The sequence below is a fragment of the Pleurodeles waltl genome, chromosome 5 (assembly GCF_031143425.1).
Source record: "Pleurodeles waltl isolate 20211129_DDA chromosome 5, aPleWal1.hap1.20221129, whole genome shotgun sequence".
NCBI classification, from domain to species: domain Eukaryota; kingdom Metazoa; phylum Chordata; class Amphibia; order Caudata; family Salamandridae; genus Pleurodeles; species Pleurodeles waltl.
This window is the reverse complement of record NC_090444.1, coordinates 219,749,239-219,772,894: the sequence shown is the minus strand read 5'-3', so window position 1 is coordinate 219,772,894 and position 23,656 is coordinate 219,749,239. Positions and strand designations below refer to the sequence as shown.

General features: G+C 42.9%; 1 protein-coding gene across 2 annotated transcripts in view; it reads left to right on the top strand.

Annotated features, from left to right (window-relative positions):
* The window catches only part of TRAF5 (TNF receptor associated factor 5), a 261,574-nt gene extending 238,800 nt beyond the window's left edge, over nucleotides 1-22,774 (top strand). For both annotated transcript variants that reach the window (XM_069233948.1, XM_069233949.1), the window contains exon 11: nucleotides 12,178-22,774. In XM_069233948.1, the coding sequence (XP_069090049.1) occupies nucleotides 12,178-12,755 (578 nt within the window). In that variant the 3' untranslated portion in view covers nucleotides 12,756-22,774. The remainder of the gene's footprint in view (nucleotides 1-12,177) is intronic.
* The last annotated feature ends 882 nt before the right edge of the window (nucleotides 22,775-23,656 follow it).

Genomic DNA, 23,656 nt, shown 5'->3' with positions numbered 1-23,656 from the left:
ATACTTGCCAAGTGACCTACTACATCTCCCTCCGGAGGCCACACCATATGTAGTGGTCTTGGCCAATGTTCCACTCATAGACGATCAACAGCGAGAATCATGGTCGGCTCTGAGAAACAACGCTCTTAACTGGATAGGAGCACGCTTGGGTTCTGGAATGGTGGGGGTCCTCTTTGAAGACATAAAAATGGTCAGAAGAATTAAGTGGATAGGAAGTAGTAAGAAAGTACTGGAAGGAGACTGTGTGGTTCTTTCATTTAGATCACCAGACCTAAGGGATAGAATCATCCATGAATTAGGAGCAAGACAAGTCACACCCCAAGGAATCTCGTTATTACCTTTAGGTTTCTTTTATCAAAGACCGGTGGGGGTCATCATTTGGGGTGGTGATTTTAATGTCCATCCTTGCAAAGAAATCTCGGATAAGGTATGTGTCTGGGACCCTGAAGGTATTGGTTTAAGACTCCACTTCTCACATAACACTCAAGGAGACGCAATGAACCTAATGGCTCAAACTTATAATCTGTCCTTTGTTAATGAATTACACCTGGATGAATCTCAGTTTAAACCAACCTATAATGGAAGGGGTGCTAACACTGTGATTGATTATGTCTTAATGTCAAACCATTTTGCACACTATCTCACAAATTATATTCTGCACAACATTGTAATTAGCGATCACTTTCCCCAGAGCCTGAACCTCTCACTAACTCCTTTTATAGCAGCTATGGGCGATAGGGCCACGCTGGTAGACGATATTGAATTACGACTTCTTCAGGGCTTGTAAATCCACCACATTTTAGAGGCAAATAGTCATCAACTTGTATCCATACGTACTTGAAGACGCCGCTCTTTTTAATACTTATTTGTTGTTTCAACAATTTGGGATTTGAAGTATAGATTGAATATCAGTTACGTTTGAAGTACATATTGGATTGGATACAAGTTGATGACTATTTGCCTCTAAAATGTGGTGGATTTACAAGCCCTGAAGAAGTCGTAAGGGATGTAAACATTTCCCAAGAGGAAACACGTGTTGGCTGGATGTACAATCTACCTTTGATGTTCTGAATTTTTCCAATACATTTTGGACTCATCAGTGGACTCTAGAACTTGCTCTATGAGACATGGACTTTTATGATATTATGTTCTATATGATTCATCTATCGTACTAATTTATACATGGTTCTACAAGAGGGGACCCTCACTGTGTATTGTTTTTGTCTTGAGGTTGTGTATACCTCTAAGGGTAGGGTGTTTCCCTTGTGTGGTTTCCCTGTCATAATACATAAGGTAGTTTGACACCCTGAGCGCCATATCTCCTCACTGTGCACCCCATTAACTTTTTCTTACATACAGCAAGCTGCACGAAAGATAATATCCTCTTCTGGAAAACAATAAATTCTTCTGTGCTAGGGGATAGAGATACCCCTAGGATGGAAATTGCGATCTCTGAAGAGGACTTGATTGCATACTTTTCCAAAATATATTCGCAGGCCAGCGACATAGAGTCCACAGACCCCTTACATGGCCTAGGCCCCCAGGAAGGCCTACGCCTGATCATAACCCCTCAATTCAGCCTAGAGGAGGTAGAGGAAGCCATAAATCTAAGCAAATCAGGGAAAGCGCCGGGCCCCAATGGCGTTCCGATAGATTTATACAAGGCCAATATACAGCTTTGGGGGCCTGTATTGACGCAGACATTGAGGGCCATCTGCATATGTGGACCCTTACCATCTTGGCGAGACTCCAATATTATCCCAATATATAAAAAAGGTGATCGCCTGAACCCAGCTCTCTACAGGCCAATCTCCTTGCTGGATACAACAGCTAAACTAGCAGGGAGAATTATTCTGAATAGACTGCAAATATGGGTGGAAGAAAGGGCGCTTTACAGGGAGAATTATTCTGAATAGACTGCAAATATGGGCGGAAGAAAGGGCGCTTTATCCTTAGTACAGTATGACTTCCGGAAAGGAATTGGGACAGTGGAGCAGAGCCTGAATTTAAGTACCATTATTGGAAAATATACAAGGATCAGAGCAGGTAACTTGCATTTGGCCTTCATAGACTTATCATCAGCTTTTGATTGTGTATTACATGATAAGCTATGGGACATTTTAAGCAGTATGGGGGTAGAACCAGCTATAATTCAATTCATACGGGATATGTACACAGGGTGCAGAGCAAGAGTAAGGTATGGGCTAAAGGGGGAATGTACTCGCCCTTTTGGCCTACATTGAGGAGTGCGCCAAGGCTGTGTTCTCGCCCCGTTCTTGTTTTCAATGTACATAAATAATTTAGAAAACGAATTGGCAAGTAAATGTAAAGATCTACCCCAAATAGGTAATTGTGCTGTCCCGGTATTACTCTACGCAGACGATGCAGTATTAATGGCCAGAACCCCACTAGCTCTCCAAAAACTCTTAACTACTTGTATTACTTTTATGTCAGACCTGGGACTTGCCGTCAACCGTTCCAAAACGTTTATTATGAACTGCGGTGGGAAACGCGGTAAGACTTACAACACTACCACCCAGGACGGGAGGGTTGAAATTGCTCGAACATTTTCATATTTGGGCATAATGTTTGACAAACAGGGTTCCTGGGCCAACTGTATGAAAACGAAAAGAGATCAGATTATTAAAACAACGGCGGCTTTAAGGCTTTTCTCAAAAAGGCTTGGGGGGATTACCCCGCTGAATATGATAAAAATGTATAGAGCCAAGTGCATTCCGGCTGCTATGTATGGGTCAGGAATTTGGGGGTACGCTAACTGCAACTTGGTCCAGACGGTGGAAAATGATTTCTTGAGATATCTGTTGATGGTACCAAATGGTACATCATCGTACATTATCCACTCGGAACTGGGGGTCCCCTTTATTGCAGACCTGATAAAGATTCAACCATTATTGCTATGGCATAAAGTCTGGACCTCGGAATATACTGGTTTAAATAAGGCCATTCTGCCTGACTGCATGGAGTCAACATACTCAACGAGGGTTCCTTGGTTGAGATATATTATGACCTTTTTTGAAAATATGGGTAGTAAAGACTAATATACAAATCCAGCCTCGTTGGGAAAAATCACCAGGAAGGATCTGAGAGCCCTGTCATTAAAGTACTTAGAAGAATTACGATGGGGGGCTGAATCAAAAAAGGTCAGCGTCATGTCTAACCAATTAATTTTGTCAACAGAGGGCATGCAGCCCTATTTGGTTAATGTGGTAAACCACCAACACCGCTTTGTTCTTACCAGATTAAGTTTAGACACTTTTCACCATTTAGTAACCTTTCCAACTATGAATGACTGTAGCACTACGCTAAGGGTATGTCCTTGTGATGAAAAGGCACTTCAAACTACGACCCATGTGGTTTTATTTTGTAAATTTTATGCCAAGCAGAGGAAGCGCCTAGTAGTCCCTCTTCTAAGATTAATTAATTTGCCCCAGGGCCGTACCGCGTACGTTAGCCTTCAGGTTTTATCCTCTATCGAGATGTGTGGAATTTTGGCTAACTTTTTATGTTCTGTATTAACTATAAGAAAGTCTATGGGAGTAGTGATCTAATTTTTATTTTGTTCATTTAAATATTTGTGAATGGGAAATTTTAATGTCATGTATTAGTTACTTCATTGTTGTTTATCTTTTTACTATTTTAACCTATTTACTCTATTTATATATTTAGATGTATTATATTTGACACTTTTATGACTTGCTGAAAGTCGAATAAAGTTATTACTACTACTACCTCATGAAACTGATTCAAAAGATGAGCAGGGTTCCTGTTCCCTTGCGAAATGGATCCAAATATCCAAGTCAAGCGCAAGGGGAAAAATACATGCTTTACAGTAAAGGCAGTTATCTGCTGTATGGCATAAAACTAGCCCTATCTTCATGCCCTTAAAATTAATGCCACCAACATGGATTGATATCCAAACAATGAAAGTTAAAATGTATATAATGTGTGTCAGGCATTTAGTTCCTCTTATTTCACAGGTTTTACTTAATGTTGCATTCCCCAAGAGAGTTAGTTTGTTTCATCATGCTGCGTTTCTGTGCATTGTATTACTCTTTCATAGTGCATACGTTGATTTGTGTCAGGTGTTTATTATGAGGGGCTTTGATTGAGGGAGCTGGTGCTGAAGCTGAAGGCAAAGTGCCTGACTGTGGGTTGGTCTCTCTGCAGAGCACACAGAACAATGGTCATGTATTCATTTGCAAATGAAATTCAGTGTAAATGTGTGTGAAGGGGTATGTGAAGGTCAAAATATTTAGAAGGCAAAAGCAAAATAAAATAAAATGCTTAAATGTGAAGGAGTGAAGTGTATGTTTGGGTGGTAAAATGAGGGAGATGCCAGGGAGTGCATTCAGGTGAGAGGGAAAAGAGGGTGCTGAAGAGGAAAGAGAGGAGGTTGAAAATGTGCAGATGAATGAGATGTGAAGAGAAAAAGGGCCTACATTTCTAACATAAAGCACACATAACGGAAGGCCATACTCTTTCCATAGGTCTCAATTATATCTAATTCACAGTCTCACAGTTTCAGAATTTAAACTTTTCCAATGTTAATTATTTATAACTAATCATTGTTGTTACTTATTTATCTTAAACAGGTAACAACCATTGACCAAACTAAATAGTGCTGACATGTTTTAGGTGTCTGTCAGTTGTTGTGTTATATTTTTGGATGGAATAACATCTCAGAGAGAAACCAAAATACAGGCCAGGTGGCACACTATGGGAATCACAGAAATGTACTTTACATGTTCCCTTTTAGAGAGCCCCCACATTTTTCATCCCACTTAAAGATCTGTCTGCACATATTGCATTATGATTGATTGCAGCCAGTAGCTGTGGGTGCTTCCTGATGCCTGGTTTGAACATTTTCTTCCAAAGTTGATGATGCATGCAGTGCAAGACCCTGGGGAAGCAAACACTTTAAAAGGGCTGAAGTTGTGCGTTGTGCAATTTGCACATTAAAGTAACTGTTGAATGTATTAATGCATTAAGATATGGGGCAGTTTTTAATGTTTAATATTTCAAGACTATGGCCCTCATTACAACCCTCGCGGTCAAAGACCGCCAGAGCTGTTTTGGAGTTTGCACCGCCAACAGGCTGGCGGTGCAAACTCGCGTATTACGACCGCGGCGGAAGTGCCGCAGTCGCACCGCCGGGACCGGCGGTTTACTGCCTCGTTGGTCCAGGCAGATTTAATCCTTCAGGGCAGCGCTGCTTGCAGCGCTGCCCAGGGGATTACGAGTCCCCCTCCCGTAGGTAGGAACCGCCATGAAAAGGCTGGCGGAAAGGGGAGTCGCGGGGCACAGCCCCATGGAGCTTTTCACTGTCTGCGTAGCAGACACTGAAAAGCGCGATGGGTGCAACTGCACCCGCCGCACCGCCGCAACACCGCCGGCTCCCGTGTTGCGGCCGACATCCTCGCTGGGCCGGCGGGGGGAAACTCGGTTTCAGCGGGGATGTTGTAATGGCCACCGCAGAAGTGCGGCCGCGCAGCGGTTGCCGCCTGCCAAAGTTGTAATGAGGGCCTATATGTTCCCACTGCTTTATAAACCTTGCTTTCTCACTAAATTAATTTGCTTTCAAATGCACCATTTGTCAATCTTTTTTCGATTTTTGCTTGCAAGGATGACTCACCTTGCACCCCACGTTTGTCCATTAAGCTTGCTTGCTTCACTCGCTACATAAGTCATACCCAACCTTTACACCCTACCACTTTCAAATGTCACCAGTCACCACTGGGATATGGAGAGATGAGGGGCCCTGTTGGAGGGTGGTAGTGAGGGAATCTGTGAAGAAAGAGGTCATTTCGGGGGGGCTCTAAAAAAGACTTGCAGTGATGCCCCCAGCACTAAGGCTGGCCATGTATGTTGAAGTATCTAGGTCCATATTTATACTTTTTTAGCGCCGCTTTTGCGCCGCTTTTTGACTCAAAAGCGGCGCAAACTTGCAAAATACAATTGTATTTTGTAAGTTTGCGCCGTTTTTTCGTCAAGAAGCGGCGCAAACGTGGCGCTAAAAAGGTTTAAATATGGGCCCTAGTTCTTTCAGTTGTATAGACATGCCCCTTCACCACACTTTATTGGATTAAGTCACAATAATTTCAGGTAATCGTGTCAGGCATGTCCTCACATCCCCAGAGCATGTTTTACACTTAAGATTACACACTCAGGCTTTCTCTCCTCCTTAGAGAAAGAGGTGTATGCCCCCTCTTCTGTGCCATACATGGCACCATACATCCATATCAGGTGAAAAATGCTGCACAATAGATGGTCTTGACAATGTTTTGTGCAACACATTGTTCTCTGGATATGAAGTCTTCAGTTTGGCAAAATTTTTCTTTCCAATCTGTTGTTTTGAAGCCTGGCATTGGCTTATGCTGAGACCCCCTTGGAAATAGTTTTGTTGAGTTGGTAGAGTGAAGGATATCGATATGAGTAGAACAAAACCTCATCACTGTTGCAAATGAGTTACTGTTTCACTCATACACTACTTTAAGTTATCGATGTGTTACTGAGTTACTGTTTCACCAACATTAGTGACATACCACCATCGTCTAACTCTCGGAAACAGAACCGGTCTTGATTTGGTAGAACTGAACAATATGATTGCAAGGGTTTGTCATGATAAATACACCGTCACATATATGTTTATTTGACAGTATATGAACACGTGCTTTTCTTTTCATGTGATAGTCCATGTAGGGAAATGCCTCCCTTGGCATGGTCACCCCCTAACCTTCTGCCTTTTGTTAATGCTAGTTATGATTGAAAGTTCGCTGGGATCCTGCTAACCAGGCCCCAGCACCAGTGTTCTTTCCCTAAACTGTACCTTTGTTCCCACAATTGGCACAGCCCTGGCACACAGATAAGTCCCTTGTAACTGGTACCCCTGGTACCAAGTACCCTGTGGCCAGGGAAGGTCTCTAAGGGCTGCAGCATGTCTTATGCCACCCTGGGGACCCCTCACTCAGCATATGCACACTGCCTCACAGCTTGTGTGTGCTGGTGGGGAGAAAATGACAAAGTTGACATGGCACTCCCCTCAGAGTGCCATGCCCTCAGCCCACTGCCTGTGGCATAGGTAAGTCACCCCTCTAGCAGGCCTTACAGCCCTAAGGCAGGGTGCAGAATACCACAGGTGAGGGCATAGTTTCATGAGTACTATGCCGCTACAATGTCTAAGCCAAACCTTAGACATTGTAAGTGCAGGGTAGCCATTAAGAGTATATGGTCTGGTAGTCTGTCAATTACAAACTCCACAGTTCCATAATGGCTAAACTGAAATCTGGGAAGTTTGGTTTCAAACTCCTCAGCACAATAAATCCACACTGATGCCAGTGTGGGATTTATTGAAAAATGCACACAGAGGACATCTTAGGGATGCCCCCTGTATGCTAGTCCAAATTCCCAGTGTTAGGCTGACCAGTTCCTGCCAGCTTGCCACAACCAGGTGGGTTTCTGGCCACATGGGGTGAGTGCCTTTGTCACTCTGTGGTCAGGAACAAAGACTGCACTGGGTGGAGGTGCGTCTCACCTCCCCCTGCAGGAACTGTAACACCTGGCGGTGAGCCTCAAAGGCTCATGCCTGTTGTTACAGTGCCCCAGACCATCCCAGCTATTGGAGATGCCCGCCCCTCCGGACACATCCCCCACTTTTGGCGGCAATTCCAGAGGAGATAATGAGAAAAACAAGGAGGAGTCACCCACCAGTCAGGACAGCCCCTAAGGTGCCCTGAGCTAAGGTGACCCCTGCATTAAGAAATCCTCCATCTTGGTTTTGGAGGATTCCCCCAATAGGAATAGGGATGTGCCCCCATCCCCTCAGGGAGGAGGCACAAAGAGGGTGTAGCCACCCACCAGGACAGTAGCCATTGGCTACTGCCCCGCAGGCCTAAACACACCCTTAATTTCAGTATTTAGGGGCTACCCTGAACCCAGGAAATCGGATTCCTGCAACCTACAACAAAAAGAAGGACTGGTGTCCTGAAAGCCCCACAGAGACGATGGAGACGACAACTGACTTGTACCCCGACCTACCGGCCTGTCTCCAGACTCAAACAACCTGCACAGCCATGCATCCAGCGGGACCAGCGACCTCTGAGGACTCAGAGGACTGACCTGCACCTAAAGGACCAAAAACCGCCCGAGGACAGCAGCTCTGCCCAGAAACAACAACAAAGCAAGCAACCTTAAAGAGACTCTAACTTCCCGTCAGAAGCGTGAGTCTTTACACTCTGCACCTGACGCCCCCGGCTCGAGTTTAGGACAACCAACACTACAGAGAGGACTCCCAGGCAACTCCAACGATGTGGACACCCTGAGTCGACCTCCCTGCACCCCCACAGCGACACCTGCAGAGAGGATCCAGAGGCTTCCCCTGACGGCGACTGCCTAGTAACAAAGGAACCCGACACCTGGACCAAGCACTGCACCCGCAGCCCCAGGACTGAGAGGAACCACCTGCCAGTGCAGGAGTGACCAGCAGGCGACCCTCATCCTAGCCCAGTCGGTGGCTGGCCTGAGAAGCCACCCTGTGCCCTGCCTGCATCGCCAGGGTGACCCCTGGGTCCCTCCATTGTTTTCTATGGCAAACCCGACACCTACTTTGCACACTGCAACCCGGCCACCCCAGTGCCGCTGAGGGTGTGTTTTGTGTGCTTGTGTATGTCCCCCCCCCCCCCCCAGTGCTCTACAAAAAAACCCTGGTCTGCTCCCCTAGGATGCAGGTACTTACCTGCTAGCAGACTGGAACCGGAGCACCCCTGTTCTCTATAGGAACCTATGTTATTTGGGCCCGCCTTTGATCTCTGCACTTGACCGGCCCTGTGTTGCTGGTGCGGTGGCTTTGGGGTTGCCTTGAACCCCCAGTGGTGGGCTGCCTATGCCCAGGAGACTGAACTTGTAAGTGCTGTACTTTTCTGAGAAACTAACCAATACCTCCCCCAGGAACTGTTGATTTTTACAGTGTCCACTTTTAAAATAGCTTATTGCCATTTTAGTGTACTGTGTGTACTACTGTTTTATATCAAAGTTCTATACTTACCTGTGTGAAGTACCTTACAATTTATGTACGTACCTCACATTTGAATCTTGTGGTTCTAAAATAAGTTCAGAAAATAATATTTTTCTATATAAAAACCTATTGGTCTGGAGTTAAGTCTTTGAGTGTGTGTTCTCATTTATTGCCTGGGTGTGTGCAAAAAATGCTTAACACTACCCTCTGATAAGCATACTTCTTGACCACACTACCACAAAGTAGAGCATTACTAATATCTCATTGTGCCACTATCACCCTCTAAGGGAAACCCTTGGACTCTGTGCACACTATCTCTCACTTTGAGATAGTATGTACAGAGCCAACTTCCTACAGTACACACACACTTGCATTTCTGTTCATGTGACAGTTTGAACACATGTGCCTTTCAGTTTATGGAAAAGTATAGAAACGTGACTTTCTGTTTAAGTATCAGTAGACGAACATGTGCCTTCCTGTTTATGTAACAGTATATATACACAAGTCTTTCTCTTTATAAGACACTATATACACATATGCCTTTCCCTTTATGTGACAGCCTATATACACAAGCCTTTCTGTTTATCTAACAGTAGTACACACAAGCCTTTCTGTTTATGTGACAGTATATACACGTGCCTCTTTGTTTGTGACAATATAAACATGTGCTTCTGCGTTTGTGACATTGTATACACATGTGCCTTTTTGTTTATGTGACAATATGTACACATGTGCCTTTCTGTTTATGTGACAGTATATGCATGAGCCTTTCTGTTTATGTGGCAGTATCTACAAACAAGCTTTTCTGTTTGTGACAGTATATACACATGCCTTCCTGTTTGTGTGGCAGTATGTACACATGTGCCTTTTTGTTTGTTACAGTATATAAACAAGGGCCTTTCTTTTTATGTGACAGAATGTACACATGTGCCTTTCTGTTTGTGACAGTAGAAACGTCTTTCTGTTTATGTGACAGTATATGCATATGTACCTTTCTGTTACTTTTTCAATGAAATGTTAAGTGTTTTAGGAAAGTGCACTAACATCACCAGTAGCTCTTTGGCTCTAAAGACCTCAGATACATAGACAACTAATCAGAATCATAAATTCACACAGTGAACAAAAAGGTTTCGATATTTTTTCTAAAGGGTGCCAAAGGTTTGTTTCTCCTCAGGGTTAATGTGATATAATTCTGGAATTTACCTATACCATAACAAAAAGGCCAGCTTCTGCATTTTTTTTTTTCCCTCACCTAGGAAGAATAGTGATATAGAAGGTCTAGCTTAACTTTCAGTCCTCTATTATAGAAGTCCATGAAGTGCTGCATTAGGGCAGTGGTTCCCAACGTTTCGACTTCTGTGGGCCCCCACTTTATCAATAATGGAACTTGGGGACCCCCACTGAATCATTATTGGAATGTGGGGTCCCCTCCCCAATGAGTCATTACTCAAAGCTGGAAACCTAATCTGTTAAAATGAGGAGGCTTCGCGGACCCCCGGCTTCCCCGGACCACAGTTTGTGAACCACTGCATTAGGGTATTGAACTCTTCATGTATCCAGCCACACACATGCAGTTTCTGGTTGTGCCACCCTAGTTGTAGATGTCCTGAAGACAGTAGCTGAAAGGAATGCTGGATGTAGTGAATGTTCCCTTAATACTTTAGATTCATCCTGGTCATTGTTGATTGTCTTATATGTCAAGGAACTGTGAATTTGTTTTTTATTAATATGGATCAGACCATCCAAGCTTTTGTTTTGCAGCACATGCAGCACATTTCACAAAAATGTACTGTATCTAATTGTGCAAAGCCATTTTCTAATACAGACCCTTTATTTTTATGGTATGGACCAATACACCCAACTTCGTCTTTTTTTGGTAAATGTATCGTGCAGAGGAGACTGCTGCAGTTTGTTCTCATTACAGAGAGATGTAGCTGAGTAATGACCATTGGTACATTGCATGAATACCTCACAAACTGGGAGAGGTTATTTTATACCCCCTTTCAACTCCATTTTTGCAAAAGAACCAAGTGGCAGATGTTTCTGGTGTACCTTAGAGCTACAAAATCTAAATATAAATTGATTTCGAGCCTGTGTCCTGTAGAGAAAGTAGCCCAGTTTTGGTCCTCCCTAGCACACAGTCGGTGCACAGTTTGTTTCTTCAGCGTCCACTCTTGCAAGGAACAGTACCGGATCGAGAGAATGCATCACCTCATTGCACATCTATCAACTGGACTGTCAGTGGTGTAAAGCTCCTAATGTGTTCTAGGTGTAGTGCATCACTTCAGTTCCACATGTATTCCATAAAATACCGGCGAATGTTCTAACCTGCATGTCTTAAATTAAGGGCCTGATTAAGAAAAGTAGCGCTGCACTCAGTGCTGTGACACTTTTCTTGCACCCCTTAGCTCCCCCCCAACGCATCATGTGTGCGCCACATCTAAGATATAGCGCACCATCGCGGTAGATAGGGGAACTAGCGTCAACATTTCAGACGCTAGTTCGGAGCTTTGCATGATTAACGTCAAAAATGTTGATGCTAATCCTGCAAAGCCCATTGAGGCCCATTAGAAACAATGGTGTGCCTCCTTTTCATGCCTGTTCTCAGCAGGCGTTAAAAGTGCCAAAAAAGATCACACAAAGAAATCTCTTAGATTTCTTTGCGCCATTTTTTCATCCCACCTAACAGGGGAATGCCCCCCTTTGCATACATTATGCTTAGCACAGGCATAATGTAGTGCAAAGGTTTACAAAGTGGTGTAATAATGCATGTGCATTGTGCCACTTTGTAAATCTGGCTCAGTGATTTTGGCCTTGTTGGATTACATTAGCGTTAAAAAAAAATTACGCTAATATGCCGCAAGAAGGAGCTAGAGACGCTTAAATCTGCCCCTAACTTTTTATCTTTTTTTTTATTAACATCACAAAATTACAAATATTGTTACTTTTTGAAAAGCCAATACTAATGAAAAGAAAAATCAGTCCGATACACACTCAGGTTCTTGTTGCCATAGTAGTTGACTAGGGTTTCTAAAAATTGTACATGCTTTTTGATTGAGTATTAGCAATATTTGTTATATGCAACATCTATACTTATAAGGGAGGTGTATTATTATTAAAACAGCATTTTATTCACTTTTCTCCAGTTGGTCTGGAACTGCAGTCTGAAAAACACAATGACCTCCTAAGTGTCCACAAGGCGCAGTTGAGCATCAACGAGGAGAGATTCAGGCTTCTGGAAAGTACCTGCTACGATGGGAAACTTATCTGGAAAATACTAGAATACAAAAAAAAGAAACGAGAAGCCTCAGAAGGACGGACTCCATCTATCTTCAGCCAGCCTTTCTATACTAGCCGAAGCGGGTACCGGTTGTGCGCCAGAGCATACCTCAATGGAGATGGATCAGGCAAAGGAGAACATATGTCACTTTACTTCGTGGTCATGAGAGGGGAGTATGATTCCCTCCTGCCATGGCCTTTCAAGCAGAGGGTCACTCTTATGCTGTTGGACCAGAGTAGGAAGAAACACCATGTTGTGAGCGTGTTCAAGCCTGACCCAAACAGTAGCAGCTTCAGGAGGCCAGAAGGAGAGATGAACATAGCCTCGGGATGCCCACGCTTCGTGTCGCATTGCGTGCTGGAAGACGCAGCAAACTCATATATTAAGGACGATGCATTGTTCATCAAAATTGTTGTGGATCTTACTGACCTTGAGGAGCTCTAGTCCTACTTGTTGTGTATTACTGTGACGTAGTAAGTTCCTGTGGGCCTTAATACAAGTAATTAAAATGGACCCACCACTCCAGTGGTTAGGGAGTGAAATTGGGGTTTAGTGGGCACCACACATCCTTGGGCACTGCACCATTGTACTGGTTGCATAATGAAAGCTAAGGTAAGCTCCTGCCCACCCTTTACCTCTCCATTACCCTTTTTCATTCCCTGAATATCTCCAGTCCCTCCCTTACTTCCGTTGTCTCAGGCTTCCTTTCAGTGTCCCCAATCCCTCACATCTCTTCACTTTTCTTTCCACTTTTCTTTCCACTAACCACAGATGTTTTCATTCCCCACTGTCTCTCTCTCCCCTTTACTTCTACCCATCCTTTCTTCCCAATCTCTCACTTTTCCTAACCCCCTCTGCGTAAACACAAAGCCAGGCCCCTGGAAGGCACTGGAAACCTGCAGCCAATGTGGGGCAGGATGGGTCCCCTACCCCTCTGGAGCTGATTACACAGCACTGACTGATCCACTGGTAGATAAGCCCGTGGGGTATCATGGGTATCTATGCAATGTACAATCTTATAGGCTTGTGAATGTTTAGCCTATGAGTGAATGTACTCATGATGCGTATTATATTTAGCCCTCCTTGTCTTCCTTTTTCTCCTGCTTCTGCTCATTCTCCCTAACTCCCCCCTGCATCTCTCCACTTTTGGCTCCATTCTCCACTGTTAGGCACATTCCCCACAGTGGCCTTTATCCCTTTTCGTCAGCATCTCTCCTGCCTTTTGTTTACTTTACCCTCATATCTCTTTACTTCCCATGCTCTTCATTGTTCTTCTTGTATCTCCGCATCCTTCCGTGTGTGTCTCCATTCTTCCCTTCTTCTGCTTCCTCTGTATCTTCCTGCTTGCCACCTTTCACTGTTCTCCCATCCTCAGCTGTATCTCCCAACTTTCTGCCTTTTTATTCGCCACTAACGTTTCCATAGTGCACTTTGTTTAGCCTGCCACCTTTTTATTTTCTCCTGTATTACTCTAGTCCCTTTTTATTCCCCTTGCTTCTAATCATTGCATCTCTGTACCCATTGTATCAACCCATGTCATGCCTTCCACGCTCCTCTGTTTTTCTTACAACTTCCTCATACCTTAGATCTCCCCTCCCCCTTCTTGTATTCACCTCTGTGGGGCACTACTTTCTTTCACCCTTCCTTCACTCCTCTGTATCTCTCCACTCGCCTTTCCTTCTTATTATTCTATTTCTCTTCTATCATTTTCTCCATTTTCTTTCCCTCTCTTTTTTATCCTGTATCTCCCCCTTCTTTTTCATCCCGCCCCCACTTCTCCATCCTTTTTCAGTAATGTTCATTTCGCTTGCTTTTATAAAGCCTCATTTTTTTCTTACTTACTGTATCCCTTTGCCCTTTCATGTGCTCTCCATTTATCTCTAGCCCCCCGAGATCCCCCCACCCATATTTCTCTAGTGTTCCTCTCTCCCCTTAGACGAAAATGCAAAGCGAGGTCCCAGGCAGGTACTCCTGAATCCTGAATCAGCAGGTGACGCAGGGCAAACGAGGCCCCGCCCCTCTGTGCTTCAGCTGCACCACTGGTGTCCTGTGGGTAGCTATGTAATCAGAAGATTTGTAGAGTTGTGAAGATTTTGTTTATGTGTATTTGTGAGCGAATGTTCCCTTACAAAGAACTGTGCACAAAAGTGGATTGTTTGTATACTAACGGGACAGAAGTGGATTAAACCCCGTTGACTGATGCCCCTGTGCCATGCAAACATGCTGCCATTGTCTGACATGTTCTCCCATTTTGCAGCATTACTTCTGCCTTGGAAAGCTTTCTTCCCTGTATGAAATGTGTATGCCTCCTAAACTTTGTCTATGACCCAACAGAAAACTATCCTTTAGAGACGCGACGTGTTAAATACTGCTTGTGAAACCAGGGAATTTAAAGAATGGAGAATCGAGTTTAAATCAGGGGGTTACTAATCATGTCCTGCTCTTTCTAGCACTTTCTTCAAGATTGAGACAACCATACGAAGCTACGAATGATGTGCATACATCACGTATGGAATAAATGCACAGTGTACTTTCATTGTTCCTTCCAGGGCCGTGCTTCATTTACCGGAGGAGCACAGTTGATCCATAACTCCTACGCCTTGTTGGTCAGCTTGTTTCTGTTCACTTGCCTGCAAGGTAATGTATTTAATGCAGTGGCGGCCGGTGATCTTGGGAAGTGGTGGAATGTAGATACTAGCTCTGAACTGGATGGAGCAAGCGAGGCTGTCTTCTGATGTGAGTTTTTAAAGCGTGGTAACAAATAGGCCATCTGACAGCACTATTTTCACACAATTATCCTCCTGGTTGCTAAAGGGTAATTCATGAATTAGTCCAGGACTGTTAATGGTGTGCCAAGCAAGGACTCCCAAGGGTTCACCTGCTCCAAGACATGTTTGGAAAAATGACAAAATGGTGAATTTTGCAGCACAATCCTTGATGTCAAAAACAAAAACAAAAAAACTGCGAGAGCTGATACAGGCAGTTCCACACTGCCTCTCATCTTTCATATCAAGTTTCTTCACCTCAACATTTTACTTCCTTTAATTTTCCAGCTGGGGCATCAAGCATTCACAGTTTGTAATTCCAGTCAATCCTAGGGACAGAGGTCCATGTTGCAGAGGCAGGGCTGAACTTTCAGACCATCGGGTGAAAGAGGACAAAGAGGTGGGGTGACTCCGTGATGCTTATTGGGCGAACTACTCTTGATATAAATGCCCACTTTGTTACAGAGATTTTTAAGATCACACCTGCTTTATTAATTTTTTGAATAACGCATAAAGTCACTTACAATCTGTGGCCAATAAGGAAAAGGAACCTTCACTCCCTGGGTAACAACTGAAAACACTTAGTATTCCCCACTCCCTAAACCCTTTCCCCCAAACACCAGCCAGGAAATATTGTAGTTCTAACCCACCTGAGAGTATTGTGTCTTTTCCTAAGCATCAGTTCTGAGCAGCTGCATGTAATATCGCTTTGTTCATTCCTAAATCTGAGCTTTGTCGGCAGTGGGTAGTATTTGCATCAGTAACTCAATAACGGTGCTCATGGCTCTCTAAAGTACTCTCTCCTCTGTTCTATTGGTAATTCGTTTTTTCCATCTACATTGTGATAGTGGACACATTATTTCCCATTTTGACCACTTGAATAGCAAAGTTCCCCTGCACTCTGCCAGCCGCCAGTTCCATAGCTAGGGTAATCGAAGTGTTGAGGGGACAATCCTGCCTGTTACCACTTTCAATCATCATCTTTGAGGACAAGCGTCCATTAAGTCTGATTTTGGTGCCTGTGCATTTATAACCACGAAGATTTAATTTCCTAAACTGTTCCCCAATCCTGAATGCCTTTAGAGAGTTCAAGTGGAACTACCAATTCACATGGTCAAAGGCCTTTTTCCACATCCAGCAACAGCAGTAGTGCATTCTTCCATTTTATCATTGTAAGTTGTGTGCCATATTCGCTCTGGATTGTCTCCAGTGTTTCGAATGTTTCCTACTAAACCCCATCTCACCCTCTCAGAGTGCTTAAATTGGTTCCTGTAGAAGCCTTGCCCTGCTCCGATAGTTCACTCTGCTATTCTCCAGTGGTGTGCGTCACTCCAGCACCAGTGCTGCCTCATATTCCTAGCCGGGGGATAGCTTCCTTCCCTGCCTTGTCCATAACCTCCCAATTCAACCTGGAGCTGCTCCTATTTCTGATTACTCTTTTACATTTCTGTGGTTTCTGACCCGTTGGCGGTCACTCCTGCAGTGCTCTGAAGGTAGTTGTCTGAAGGTAGCAGTCTCTATATAGAAACACTTATTTACTGTGCTGGTTATTTCATACACCTGCCATAAAGCTTCCATTTGTATTTCAGCTCTAGGAAGTGTATATACTTTCAAATAACCACAGAGAGCCAATTCTACAGATGTGTGAGCAGAACCATGTACCTAAATATTCAAAACACCCCAAAATTCAGAACACCCCAAATTTTACCTCAGGTGAGTCTGCTGCGCCACGTTGATCTTGGGCTTAAAGGACACCTCCCTCTCCCCCAACATCTAATTAGCAGACTAATAATCATAAGTAATTCAATAACTGAGTTCTAGGTCAGGAGAAAAGTTGAAGGGTTTTATTTAAAAAATCTCAGAATGAAACAGTACATAATAAATGCCATGAAGGCTCAGATGCAGAGTGATACAGAGCAATCAAGAATCTGAATCACTCTAAAACCCAAATCATAATCAAAGCAAGCAGTTTTGCTAGCTAAAAGATGTTCATGAAAATATTTGTGTCACCTCCAAAATCAAGGAGTTATAAATACCCAAGTCTTGCATAACAGACTACAGAAAAAACAGTCTCACAGTGGTGTGGTATGATCCCAAGCAACACATGGTTTGACAAACACTACTCTATTCTGAGAAAACATCATGCATCTTGTGTGTTATTTCTAATCCAGAGGAGTCCAAAATAATAGTAAACATTTCAAGAATGAGGCTTCATACAAACAAATATGATTAGACCCAGCAACGGAATTACAGTGGAAAGGCCTTAAGAAATGTTAGAATTAGGAACTCTAGAAAGTTCATCCCCAATAAACACAATGTATAAGTTCATTACATCATCTTGTCCTTGCTTCTGAAGAGCCTGTGGGGAGAGAAGATGTGCAGAGTGGTGAGATAAGAGAGTAAAGAGCAGGAGTGAATGATAGAATTGCATCTATGTTATCCAATATGGCAGTTTTATGAAAATTTGGCCCAACTAAATTACATTAATCCCTTTCCCTGCTAGGCCTTTTCCCCCTCAGGTGCAGAGCCTTTTTAGGCTATTTGGGGTAGTTTGCTCTTAGGCCCTCATAACTTTGTGTCCACATAAGCTACCCATGCCAAATGTGTGTCCTTTTTTTCCTACATCCTAGGAATTCTAGAGGTACCCAGAGTTTGTGGGTTCCCTTGGAGGAGACCAAGAAATTAGCCAAAATACAGCTAAAATGTAGTTTCTTTTCAGAAAAATTGGAAAAAAGGGGTGCAGAAGAAACCATGTGTTTTATTCCCTGAAAATGGCATCAACAAAGGATTTGTGGTGCTAAAATCACCATCTTTCCAGCGTTCAGGAACAGGCAGACTTAAAATCAGAAAACCACATTTTTCAACACAATTGTGGCATTTTATTGGGACATACCCTATTTTTACTATTTTTGCGCTTTTAGCCTCCTTCCAGCTAGTGATAGAAATGGGTGTGAAACCAATGCTGGATCCCAGACAGCTAAACATTCCTAAAAAGTAGACAACATTCTAATTCAGCAAGGGGTCATTTGTGTAGATCCTTCAAGGGTTCCCTACAAAAAGTAACAGCTAAAATAAAAAGAAATTTGAAATTGAGGTGAAAAAAAGAGCCTTTTCTGTCCACGTTTTCTTCTATACGTTTTTCCAGCTATGGCAGAATTTTGAAAGCAATATACCATTACGTCTGCTGGACTCTTTTGGTTGCAGGGATATATAGGGCTTGTAGGTTCATCAAGAACCCTAGGTACGCAGAGCCAATAAAATAGCTGCACCTTGCAATGAGTTTTCATTGTATACTGGGTATACAGCAATCCATTTGGTGAAATATAAAGAGTGAAAAATAGTTATCAAGGAAACCTGTGTATTTCCAAAATGGGCACGAAATAGGATGTTGAGAAGCAGTGGTTATTTGCACATCTCTGAATTTTGGGGTCCCCATACTAGCATGTGAATTACAGGGCATTTCTCAAATAGACCTCTTCTTTACACACTGTCTTACATTTGGAAGAAAAAAATATAGAGAAAGACAAGGGGCAATAACACTTGTTCTTCCATTCTGTGTTTCCCCAAGTCCTCCGATAATAATGGTACCTCACTTGTGTGGGTAGGCCTAGTGCCCGCAACAGGAAATGTCCCAAAACACAACGTGGACACATCACATTTTCCCAAAGAAAACAGGTCATTTTTTTGGAAAGTGCCTAGCTGTGGATTTTGGCCTCTAGCTCAGCAGGCATTTAGGAAAACCTAGCAAACCTGTACATTTTTTAAAACTAGGCATCTAGGGGAATCCAGGATGGGGTGACTTTTGGGGCTCTCACTAGGTACTGTTACCCAGAATCCTTTGAAAACCTCAAAATGTGGCAAACAAAACACTTTTTCCTCACATTTTGGTGAGGGAAAATTCTGGAATCTGAGAGGAGCCACAAACGTCCTTCCAACAAGCACTCACCCAAGTCTCATGCTAAAAATGGTACCTCACTTTCATGGGTAGGCTTGGAGACTGCGACAGGAAATGCCCCAAAACACAACGTGGACACATCACATTTTCCCAAAGAAAACGGACATGTTTTTTAAAAAGTGCCTAGTTGTGGATTTTGGCCTCTAGCTGAACTGGCACTTAGGGAAACCAGTCATGTGCCCCCTTTGGGGGGGCGACTCTTGCCCAAGCGGTCCCCACAAAAAACACACACAACAATCCCTGGTATCTAGTGGGTTTCGACTCCCACCCCGGGGGCCAGATCGGCCAAAAAAATAGCCGAACTAGCCCCGGAGGGGGAGGGGGCGAAACATAGAAAAATATTTTGCCCCCAGGGCAGCTACCCTTACCCAAGGGCTCGCTGCCATAAAATAACAAATAAAACACAAATCCCTGGTGCCTAGTGGGTTTCAACTCCCCCCCTTGAAAAAACGGCCAATCTAGCCCCCAGTGGGGGCTGAAACATGGATCCTTGGTTGCCCCCAAGGGAGCGACCCTTACCTAAGGGGTTGCTCCCCTAAACAAAGATAAAACATCCCTGGTGCTTAGTGGGTGGATTCCTGCTCACGATCGTGGAGCAGGAATCCATTCATAACAGGCACAGGGGGAAAGGAGAAACTCTTTCCTTTCCCCCTGTGTCTGTTTTCCTCTTTCCAACCCCCCTTCCCTCAAGGAGAAGGACTTACTGAGACAAGAGGAGGTCCTCTCTCCTCGACACAATGAAAGCAAATGCTTCCGGTGCGTCCCCGGCAGCATCTGATGATATCAGCACGCTGTGTGTGCGCCGATGTCATCAAATCGCCGAGAAGGGGGGTCGGGGGTAGCAGCGGAAGCACTTTCCCTGCCATCCTTGACCGGGGGATGTGGGTGGGTGGCCCACGGGGGGAGCGGTAGGGCTCCCCGTGTGGGCTGGGTGCAGGACAAGCTGGTCTTGTCCTCGGCACACGGCAACCATGGCCGAGAATGAGACCAGCTCATCCTGGGCACCCAAGGGGTTAATAAGCACGCTTCTATGTATATCATATTGAAATTGTTTCCAGTGCAATCATGTTAGTTTAGCATTTGCTTATTGAATTCATCATAAAAATCATTATTCATCATAACTATTTATTCATTAAACTATAAGCCTAATACTTTACTAGAGTCCCCGGTGATCATTTTAAATTTACAAAAAACACATTATTAAAACATTATTAATCAATAAATCATTTAGTAGGCAGCATCAGCTACTTTCTGATTCTTTCTGGAATTCCCTTCTGCCATTTTCATCTAGTTACAGACATGATTCTTAATAAATTCCATCTCCATTTCCATGGATCTCTTTTTTCCCATCAATCTATTATTACCTCAGTTACCACATTTCCTAATCATGCCCTCAGAAACACTTAGCAAAAGAAGTAGAACAATTGCACAAACTATTATAATTATTTGCATGAGTTAAAATACCACCCAAATTGTTAGTACTTCCATACAAATTGTTCATCCATTCACCAAGCTTACTAAAACTGTTTTCTTACTCACTAAACCAGGAACCTACAGTTTCCTGTAAACCAGCCTCCTCAAAAGTTTGAAGCACATGCAAAAGATTAGTAATATTATGGATTTAAGAGTTAAAACCCCTTATATATTAAGTAAAGCAATTCCTTGGCTTTCTTACCTTGCAAACTCCTCCTTCCTTCACCAGGAGGATATCTAGTGCTAAGCGATTCTCTATAACTATGACCCTAATGGCATTGATTTCTTCATTTAACTGCTTCAAAGTTCCTCCAGCTGTATCTACTGCAAGCTTATCAGCTAAAGTAGATAGACACCGCATTTTCATATCCTTCATTGCCACACCTATAGAAGGAATTATTGCACTTAATATATCTAAGAATACCTTTCCAAAAGCCCCTTTTCACTCTTCTCAGGTTCAGTGCATCATCTATTTCATTTACCTGATAAACTCTAGGAAATACGAAAGCAAGATAGCAAGAACCAGCCTAATTCTTCTATAAGTTAAAATAAGCAGAGTAAATTAAAATAAGTATTCTTTCCAGAAACAATAAAAATTCCTCCTAAAATTGGCTCTCATCCAACAAATAACTTCCACTCAGTTCTTAACTTTTTTCACACACACTTTCTCCCACATTTTCCACCTTACCATTTTTCATAAGACTTCTGTGCACGATACATAACTCACCTATCCGTTCCTGCTCTGTCCTTAATTTAGAACGGAGATTTGATAATCTAACTTCTTCCTCCTCCTTAATTTGTTCCACTACAGCCTTTCCCTCTCTCCAATCTGTTACAATTTTAACTCCTCTTTCATTATATTTTCTAATGAACTCATTCTCTTCTTTGTTCAACCACAATCATACTCCTGATTAGCAGTTTTAGTTCTATACTCGGTTACTGCACATTTAACACCAGAACAATCCTCTCTTATTTGGACATTCTCCAACGGCACATTGAAATCAGTTCGATAAGGGGGAAGAAAATCATCATTGTTACATACATCAACATACACATTACAGGACATTAAATACGATAGTAGAACCTGCATATGAGGTGTTTCTTCACTAACAGAAGAAGGAAGTAAATTATAGAGATAGCACTCAGTACCTCTGCTGATGTTTAGGTACTCGCGTATTGTTCTAGTATATATGCTATCAAGAAATCCACTATTTTATTTTTTCTGTGCTTTAACATATCATGTTTCAATTTATTTCTAACAATAGTCAATTCAACACTCATAGAAGCATGTCCCGCCAGAGATAGTAAGCACTCAAACAGCCCAACCTAAACTAATAACATTGTCAATAAACTTACTTACCTTATACTTTTACGGTGTTTGCTGTATTCCATCTTTCAATTGAGAAAACAAAATGTATTATGAAACTCAGAAATCAAAGGCAACAAAAATGTTCTTTTAAACAATAAGCTTCTTCTTTACTTCTTATTTCATTCTAACAATCAAATAAAATTCAAAAGTAATCTTCTTTTCTTTGTGACTTATCAGTATTTCATTTTAGTCTTTTGATCAAATTCTTTAATCTTGTTCAACAAAAGTCTTTCACTTTAACTTTGCCCTAACAGTCTCTTTGTTCTTTCAAGGTGGTTATTCTTCTGTTTCTGCTCTGCTATCAGATTTAGCCTCAAATTTATACTGACAATAATTCTCTGGATTGTCTAACTCTGTTTCTTCTTCTTCCTATACCCATTCGTGTGAGGTATTTTTTCTGTTTGATACTCTCCTTCTCATTGATCTTTGACAGTTAGTGATTCACTTTCACTAGTATCAGAATCTGTCTCAGGTTTTTTTTCTGGCTTACCGTGCATTATTTTGCAAGGCCTTTTTCTCAGAATATTTTCTTTAGTTATTCTCCTTCACTAACACTCTTTGTCAGAGTGTCTTTATTTTCCAAGGAACCTAGGGCCTCATTTACCAGGTCCGTGGCACAGGGTGGAGCAGCAAGTGCCTTGATGCGCTGCCCTGCACCAACTGGAAAGAGAAGAAATGTGCTGTATCTATAAGATATGGCCCATTTCTTTCCTCTCCCCTTGTGCTGGCGCACAGATTACTGCCTAGCGCCAATGCAGGCACCCTTGCACCACGGTGCCTGCAAGGGTGCCTGCATAGTGGGAATGATAGGTTTTGCGCAGGAAGGTACACCTCCCTGCACAAAAACAATCACAAAAGGTGTTTTCCTCTTTCTATGTGTGTTGCAGAATGTAGCACACATAGAAAGAGGAAAAAACAGGGAGAAATCAAGATATTTCCCTCCATTGCGTCATCCTTACACCATCCCTGAGGTGGTGTAGGAATCTGATGCACTCCCAGACTTCTAAATCTGGGAATGCATCAGATTCCTTTGAGTTCCAGGAGTGTTGCGTGGGAACACCCCAAGCAACACACATGGAATGAACGCCTCATTCATGCAGTGTTATGCTTGAAATTGGTCCATACTTACAAGGCCATGAAAAGCCACTCAAGGTAGCTTTACGTTGCCTTGTAAATATGGGCTGGCACACTGTGCCACCGGAGCATCAAAATAATAATGCTCCATTGGTGCAGTGTGCCGCTAGGGCCTCGTAAATGAGGCCTTTAGACTTGAGCTTGAGTTTTAACTTCAAGCGTGATCAGTTTCATTAGCTTTGTTTAGTATGAACTTCTTTCTCCCTTTGGGGGTTCTTGTGACTCGAATGTTCAACTGCAAGTTTTCATTGATTGTATCAAAGACTACTACTTCTTGCTGCCACTCATGTTTTTTTCATTTGCACTGTAATAGCCCTTCACTCTCATTCATGGTTTGAAACTAGACTTTGGAAGTTTCAGGATTTTCATTAGATCTTTCACTAAGCTAAAATTTCATAACTTAATTTCTTTTGTTTTTTTCACTAGTTTCAAAACGTTCACACACACCCTCTCTCTTTCTGGATCCACACTGCTGACTCGAACCTGGCTTTGAGCTTAACTTTGTGCTTGACTTTGCACTTGTGGACTTATATCTTAGTCATTGGTTACTTCTTTGACTTCTTCTTTTGCAGTTCTCATTCTATGTGTGAGCAGTGTGAATCGACTATAGCACTCTTGCACACTTCATACAAAGAAAATATGATTATAC